General features: G+C 32.0%; 1 protein-coding gene across 1 annotated transcript in view; it reads left to right on the forward strand.

Annotated features, from left to right (window-relative positions):
• The window catches only part of LOC119645074 (protein ERGIC-53), a 21,779-nt gene extending 13,059 nt beyond the window's left edge, over positions 1-8,720 (forward strand). Inside the window, exons 3-7 of the mRNA XM_038044939.1 lie at positions 6,211-6,447; positions 6,685-7,406; positions 7,476-7,966; positions 8,042-8,158; positions 8,225-8,720. Of these exons, the coding sequence (XP_037900867.1) occupies positions 6,255-6,447; positions 6,685-7,406; positions 7,476-7,966; positions 8,042-8,158; positions 8,225-8,261 (1,560 nt within the window). The 5' untranslated portion in view covers positions 6,211-6,254 and the 3' untranslated portion in view covers positions 8,262-8,720. The remainder of the gene's footprint in view (positions 1-6,210; positions 6,448-6,684; positions 7,407-7,475; positions 7,967-8,041; positions 8,159-8,224) is intronic.
• Positions 8,721-8,987: the final 267 nt, after the last annotated feature.

Here is an 8,987-nt window from a genome sequence, read left to right on the forward strand (position 1 = left end):
TTGTTGTTGTTGTTGTTGTTGTCGTCGTCGTCGTCGTCGTCGTCATCGTCGTCGTCATCATCATCGTCATCGTCATCATCATCATCATCGTCGTCGTCGTCGTCGTCGTCATCATCATTTAATAAACATCAAATTTGTAAACATATGGAAACACAACGACTTGATAATATTTATAGCAACAACGGCAATACCCACTGTTACTACTACCCAGCATAGTAACAATTACTATCAATGCCGCACTACTACTGCTACTACTATTACAAAAAACTAAAACTACTTATTTATAATTTCAATTCACTTTAAACGTTAGGAATTACATTAGATATAAACAAAAACAATACAAGAATACAAGCAAGTAAAAAAAAATTGAAAATGCGTGTACTTGTACTCAGTATATTAACCTCAAATGTTATTTATCATACCACAAATTTTCACTCCTACACTTACACTCTTACACGTTATTTAACTTCTCGCTTTATGTTATTACTTTTCACTCCATTCATATTTCCATCTACTCTACTTACTACTATCAATTATCATTGTTTCAGTATAGAATTCACAAAAAAAAAAAAAAAAAAAATTTGAAAAAATTTTCAATTGTATTAATAATTAATTATAATATTACTGTGGATGGTATTATTATTGGAGATTAACTTTCAAATATTCTCAACTATTTATTATTTATAAAGGCAGAAAGAAAATTTATGAAAATTTCATCAACTTACGTAATTTTGATTAGTTCTAAGGACAAACAAATTAAGGAAAGGCGAAAAAGAAGAAAAAGAAGAGAGAAGAAATACCGAAATAATTGTTGAGTAAAATGCAGACAAAATTAAGACAAAATCTAGATTTAATGCGAGCAAAGAAATTTCGTTTGTTCGTTTGTTCGTTCGTTCGTTCGTTTAAGAGAAAACAAACTTTAATTATTACCTGTCGAAAGCAAAAACAGTGCAGAAATTATGTGCATTTGGCAACTAACTGACCAAATTCTTTTGCATTTAGGCTTTCAGTAAAAATCCCATCATCAATACATAACTTATTATTATTATTATTATTATATGGACGGCTTGGCACTTTTTTTTCTTTTTTCAATTCGATGTTTACATACATATATATAATTTTTTGTGTTTTGTTTAATAACAAAAAAAAATAAGTTTAAGCTACATTTGCATGTGGCAGCTAATTAATAAAATCTTGCAACTTCATTGGCTCCTATATATTAGGATTTATCAAACGAATGTATTCATACTGGACTATCTACTTTTTATAAAGAGGGCGAGCGAGAGACAGAGAGAGAGAGAAAGAGAGAGTTTGTACATATAGCTGAATATATATATATATATATACATAAATATATATATATATGTATATATACATAAATCTATATATATATGTGTAAACATATTACATCTAATATGTAAACATATATATATACATATATATATATATATATGTTTACATCTAAACTTGTTATACATACATAATAATTGCCAGTTTTAGTCCATAAAAGCATGTAAACGGTTGACATTTGTTTTTTCACTCCGTTTTTCAAATAAATTGCAATAACTCAAGGGATGTCACCACGATGTTCCAAATTATTATTAATATTATTTTTTATTTTTTAATTTTTTTTTTTCATATTTTTTTTTTTTTTTATTATTGTAATGACCAACGTGTTTCTATAATATATTTTTACTTGTATAGGCTGCATCATAATATAGTTTATTTTATTACGAATGCACACAAATGATTATATTTTTTGCTAATATTTTATTTTTCTATATTAAAAATCTGCGTCTAATACTTTGGTAATAAGTAAATAAAATAAAAAGAACGTCAATAAACTTAATAAAAGTAAATTTTAAATTCAAGTGTTTTTTATAAGATACGCAAACAAAATCGGATCGATTTCTATTTGTACTTTGATGAAAGTACGCATATTATTGATTGTCGTTAAGCCTAAGCGATTTTTATTTAAGGAAAACTTTCAATTGTTATTATTTAGATAAGTCGCATTGAGAAGTATTTCCAATCTATTTTTTTTTTTTTTTTTTTTTTTCTTTACAATTCAATTGTCGACATACTTTAAGCTATCACATTTTTTAAATGTAGTCATCTGGAAGAATTGGAAGAGCAATTTACACTCCAATATCAGTTTTTCACGATTCCTGTTAATGACGGTTATGTAACCGAACCAACTCTACCCTGTATTGGTAGAAGAGAAAAGTTGCTAGCGTTTAATTTAGACGTTTGTTACGTTAATACCTACTAACGATCAAATAAAATTCTCGACTTTTTCAAGGTTGTTACAGCTCTCAAATTATTCCAGGAATGTTAAGGGTCGGACAAGAACTGAATATTTATGAAATGCAATCCCTTCTATATTATATAATTTGAAGAATTTGTCTTAACGCGGAAAGAAACGGGTATGACATACGTTTACGAAAAAAAAACAAAAAAAAAAAAATACACTGTGTGAGATCTATCTAAGTTAAGGGTTACGTTAGCCGAGCTTATACATATACATTCAATTTTGCTAGTTAGAAACATAACTATGGCCGGCTGGAAAAATAAAATTGAACCAATTTCATGTAAAAATGCCTAATTGCCTCTTTCGAAAGCGGATACCGCCGAAGAAAATCGCATTGATCTTTAACTTTTATATTTGTCAGGATAGGCGCAATCAATTTATAAATTTAATGGCGATTTTTTTCCTTCCAGAGGAATTTTAAATTCTCTTTGACTTGTAGTTTAGAATTTTTTAGATGTTATGTAATCATAAGAAGGCAAGCTGCCACGTATTCATTCAAGCAATATACGTACGGAATACAAGTATAACAAAGAGTGCTAAGGAGCCGAACTTTTAATTAGCGAATTTAATGTAATTGAAAAAACGTTATTTTTCCTAGTGTTGGCCTAGTTTTCGAAATAGATTCGCGTGTAAAAAGGCGTTCAAAAAAAGTCTTTTGCAAGAGAGTCTATAGCAAGAGTGATTTCTGTCGGGAAAGGGTGAGAATATTTCGCGAAGAATTTTATTATTAAAGCCTATATTACTTGTGGTATAGATTTTATGTTAAAAATTGTACGGCCGTCAGATGCTTCTTACTCTTAAGAACCTTAGTAAATAGATATCTAGGTTTGGATTTATACTTTATATTTTATCTTAAGGGTCATATATTTATTTTGAAGCCGAGTGAATCTCGACGTTGTTGAACTTGAGTGCAACTGTAACGTTAGCCATTTATTCGCAGTTTTTGTAATTTTTTCAATAACCGAACCTTTAAACTTTTCAAAATTATCATAACGGCATAAACTTACATAATATTGTAAGTGTGAGGAATAAAGGATAGATTATATATACAGATCGTTTGCATTGATTTCAATTCGTCTCGAGCAGTCTCGATACAGTCTCATCAGTTTCTAATGTCTTTCGCATTTAGATTTGAACTTGCTTGGGTTTAAAAAACGAATGAAACAATCGGGCAATCGAAAATGAAAGCGAAATTCGATGAAAAATTTGCTTAATGAGAAAATTTTGTATTTTTCTTATTAGGTTTCCGGTATATATATATGTCTTTCTTAGTTTTTCTAAACGATATAATAAAACTAATTACAGTTATATGTAGATAGGGTTAGGTCGAATCATAAGTAACTTTCGATTTTCTTATCAGGCATTTATGTTGCTTTCATTGAGTAACAATAATATGTTAATTTATTTTGTTGATTGCGAGGAATGCAAACTTTTTGCTATACTTCTTCTTGATTGGCATGAATTTTGCTCTAATTATTGCTTCTAAAAAAATTGTTATCAAAGTCGGAAGGACGTCTCGTTCTCGATTCGCCTTTTAAAGTCGTATTTCCAGAAAGGGAATTTTACAAACGAATTTCTAACCGCCCGATCAGTTATCACTTTTTTTCCCGTATACGCTGCATATTTTTTCAGTTGTCGCCTTAGCGCTATTGTTTTATTTGTTTAAATTCCCAAAGCGTTACATGTCGAATATGCACTTTTAAAACTCCCCATTTCAAAGGTTACAGAGGGAGACAGTTGAATGTAACCATTGCATGGATCACATAAAACAGTTGAGAGAAGACTAACTAAGTCCTCGTCTATATAGTAGTGAAAACAAAAATTCGTTTGTTTCGTTGACTTATAGTGGGTAAATGCGAACAATAGATTCTATCTAGCTGCATCGACCTTATGTATTCCTACTATTCGATGAAGTTAGGATAAATATACGAGACTTCTCTTTCAATTTTTAATATATAATTACGGTATTATTGAGCAGCGTTGGATTATTGATCAACTTCGTTTTGTTGGCAGATATGTAAATTCTTAGTTGGCGACCGTTGCATAGCATATACAATAACCAAAAAAAAAAAAATAAATTTAAAAAAAAAAAGAACAATTGCAGATTTCAATTTAAAACTATATCCGTTTGAGGTAAATAAACTAAAATTTCTTTTTCTTAATTAATGTTTAGTTGCTCTCTTAATTGAATTACTTCATGTCTAAAAATAGCGTGATATATATATAATTGCCCAATTGTATATATTTTCACAAAAAACACAGCCGAGACTGTTTTAAGCGACAAAAAATTAGCTTTAAAACAAAAGTCGAAAGATATGGAAATTCTTTTATGAGAAATGAAGATGTTTTTGTGCAATTTTAATGCAAATAAAGGAAAGCAAATAAAGGATATTTTGCATATTGAAAACTCTACTCCGTTCCTTAAAGTGCATAGTTTTTTAAATGTTTGAAAGTAGTAGTAGTAGTAGTAGTAGTAGTAGTAGTCTTCTTCAACAGCTTTGCAAGAATCTTTCGAAAACGTTTTCAAATATATTTTTTTATTTTTTTTGTTAATCGAAAAGAAAAAGTAATTTGCTTTTATAGATAATATCATTTCTTCTGAATCCAAAATGCAACAACAAAAACACAGCAATGTTAGATAATACCATCAATTCAATATTCAAGTGTGAAAAACGAATTTATAAATTTTTCCAATAAGATATCTTTTGACATACGGTTCGTTTAATTTAAGAAACAAAATCATACATGAAATAGTAATATAGAAGTGGAGGCAAATGAATTAATCAACCGAAGAATGATAAGAAAGTAAAAATCAGATGCAACAGATGCCGAATGGAAATGAAAAACATAAAAAGGCGTAAAAAGAAAATTGATTTGAATCCACCACGATTAATAGCGCACTTATTTATACGGTACGGAAATTAAAGATGATTTAGTTAGTAATCCATTCGAAAGCGTCGTATTGGTTGTTTGCGAAAATTTTGATCAGCGACTTCAACCGAAAATAATGCTAATGAAATGGGAAATACCAGTGATTGAATTCGAACAGTTTTCCATTTAATATTATTGATTTATTTAGCGTATGCCGAAGCTAGTCTAGGAGCGCTTCAAATTCTTCTTCTTTCAAATTCGTCACTTTTGTTGTTTTTTTGAAGAAATCTACTCTTGAAGCGCATCAAGCACGTTGAGAGGCTTAGGGTGATGGGCTGCTCCATCATATCCCAATTGCTGGTTTTAGGTTTAACGGTCACTTGTTGCAAGAATTGTCCAGGATACACTGTTGCAGCTTGAATGGGAATGGCGCCTCCTAATCACTACTTTTTCAGATCGGTGCAGCATGGTTTGGCTGGCATGCGGCGCTGCAAACTTGAACGAATGCGAAAATGGGTCGGTGGGTGAATAACTGCCAAACCAATGATAACGCCGTGTTACCAAAAACATTGTAAAATGTTGTAGAAAATCATGGACCGATTTAGAGTGATTTTGTTTTTTTTTTTTTCAGTCCTTATTCACCTACAAAACTTTAACTTGCTTATTAATTAATGTATTTATTTGATATTTGCTTATTAATTAATGTATTTATTTGATAAGGCAAGTAACCGAAAGTGATGCCCGTTTCAATTTGTTGTTGTAATGCGGTATCCAAATGAGAAAATTAAAAGAAAACCAAACGAGACATTTGCTTATTTATTTTATGTTGTTTTTTTTTTTTTTTTGCCTGTTTATATATATATATATATTATGATATAAATATTATTTGAATCGTTTGTCGAAGATAATTGCGAAATTTTACGATCTAAGAATGCCCTGTTTACAATGCAATGCAATATCGTTTGAGTGTGAAAAATGTATTATCGTTCGTTCTCTATTTTTAAAATGTACAATGTGCACAAGTTTATTGCATTGTAGTACACCCTGCGTTCAGTTATTGTCAAATAGAAAAATGTCAGCGGCCGGATTGTTAGTTTGTTCATTTGTACCAATTTTATCGATATTTGTGTTAAATATCAATGGACAAGGGAATCCAAATCCCGGCACAGTTGGCATTCATCGTAGATTTGAGTATAAATATTCATTTAAGCCTCCATATTTGGCACAAAAGGATGGAACAGTACCTTTCTGGGAGTACGGTGGCAGTAAGTATACAAGAAACCAGAAACTAAACATTCGGACGATTCAGACACGTCAGAGTATTTTTTGTTTCGTTTATTAATCACTTGAATGCGCAAGAGTAAGCGAGATGCGTATTAAAAATAGCTGACAGAGTGGCAAATTAGTAATAGGTCAAATGCTGTCCATGCCAACGTTTGAATTGAAATTGGTCCTTTCTAAAATTTATCAATCAGGCGTTAATCTCAATTATATTGTTTCAGATGCAATCGCCAGTTCGGATAGTGTGCGAGTTGCACCATCTTTACGTTCCCAAAAAGGTGCAATTTGGACCAAGAGTTCGACAAATTTTGATTGGTGGGAGATAGAAATAGTGTTTCGAATAAACGGACGAGGTCGAATTGGTGCTGATGGTTTGGCCTTCTGGTACACTACTGAGAAAGGTGACTATAATGGCCCCGTATTTGGTTCTTCAGATCGTTGGAATGGTTTGGCAATTTTTTTTGATTCTTTCGATAACGACAACAAGCACAACAATCCTTACATAATGGCTGTTTTAAATGATGGTACGAAACAATTCGATCATCAAAACGATGGGACTACGCAATTGCTTTCTGGTTGTTTGAGGGATTTTCGTAATAAACCTTACCCTACACGTGCTCGCATTGAGTATTATAACAACGTGTTAACCGTACTCTTTCATAACGGTATGACAAATAACAACGAAGATTATGAGATGTGTTTGCGGGCTGATGGCGTTCAATTACCTAAAAATGGATATTTTGGCTTATCTGCTGCGACGGGTGGTCTTGCCGACGATCACGATGTGTTTCATTTCTTAACGACTTCACTGCATCCTCCTAGCCAAGTGCCCAGTGATGTTAAAGTTCCCGACCATGATGAAAAATTATCGCAGGAATACAAAGAGTATCAAGAGAAATTGGAAAAACAAAAACAGGAATATAAGCGCGACCATCCTGATCAGGTCTTTTTTTTGTTTTTATCAAATTTAACGTAACTCCTCCAGTCAAAATAACCCTTCGTATTTTTACAGGCCAAAGATGAAGAGGATTGGGAAGAGTTTTATGAATCGGAAAATCAACGCGAATGGAGGCAAATTTGGCAGGGACAAAGTCAAATTTTTGATCAGATACGTGAACTTTCCCGAAAAATTGATGAGGTCATTGGTAGACAAGAGAATACTTTGTCGCTGGTGTCTCGCAGTATGGCTGGTGCCGGAGCTGTTGGAACAGTGCCCGGCCAAACTGGACCCCAGCCGTCTCCTTCCGTGGGTGTAGGCGGCACGATATCGCGCCCGGAAGTTGATATACTCATATCGAATCAGAATACCCTTCTGACAACAGTCCGAGAGTTGAGGTCACTAGTAGGCGATATTCATGCAAGAGCAGATACCATTTTACAAAATCAACAACGAGCTCCCAGTGGTCAAGTGCAAGCGACCGGCTATGACATACAGTCGGCCATACATGAAATGCGCGATGGCATGAATCAAGTCAAACAAGGCCTGTCGCATATGTCTCAGAAGTAAATTTACAATTTCATCTGTCTATCAAAAAATCAAATTTCAATCTATCAACCATTGTAACTCTTTTTTTACAGATTGCCTACGCCTCAGGGGCAGATTGCTTGCCCCACAAGCAATTGTGTCGGTGTAACTTTGTTTCTGAGCGTTACCGTTGTGCAGCTGTTATTAATTTTTCTTTATACAGTTTTCAAGTAAGTATAAAATCATAAAAATTTAAAGTACATTGAAGTCACTTTTCTCTTTTCTCGTTTTCTTAGGAGTCGAAGTGATGCCCAAGCTAAAAAGTTTTATTAGATTATAAATAGTTTTCATATGAGCATCTTTCCAGGGATTTACGAGTTCTCTTTAATCTAATCATGCTTTTTCATGTTGTTTCCAGAGTAGCGTTTGTACTGAATTATTTAACAAAAAAAAAAAAAACAAAAAAAAAAAAGAGAAAAAAAAGGGGAAAAAAAGAAAAGCCAAAAAAAGAGGAAGGAATGAATCAAAGTTTCAGTTTTCCAAAAGGCGCTCGATCACCAACCTAATCAATATAAAATGAAAAACTACAAAAACAAGAAAAACGCATTTATGCCGTAGAAAGAATTGACTGAACTTTTCACTTAAATGTTTTTCTACAACTTGTGTTGCTTTGTTTTAATTTTTTAAATTTTATTTTATTTTTTTTATTTTAAATAGAATTGTTTTTAATGTAAAAAAATCAATTTGATACTGTATTGAGTTTATTCAAATTGGTTTTCCTTTCACATACAGTTGACATTCCTCAAAAACGCAATGTTTCTATCTTCAAACAATTTCACATCATTTCTTTTATATAAAAATTATGAAAATAAAACCTCAAGAAATTATCCGGTTTATTATCTTAATGGTTCCGTACAATGGTTCAAAAATTGTGTACAGAAGTGTTTAAAATTTCGATGGCCTTTTGCGACAAGGGCTTTCGATTATCAGCAAAGAACCTTTACCCTTTTACGTCAACCAGTTTAGGAGATTATAAAATATCTGCTCACAGAGTTAGAC

This window comes from Glossina fuscipes, unplaced genomic scaffold (assembly GCF_014805625.2).
Source record: "Glossina fuscipes isolate IAEA_lab_2018 unplaced genomic scaffold, Yale_Gfus_2 1, whole genome shotgun sequence".
Taxonomy (NCBI): Eukaryota; Metazoa; Arthropoda; class Insecta; order Diptera; family Glossinidae; genus Glossina; species Glossina fuscipes.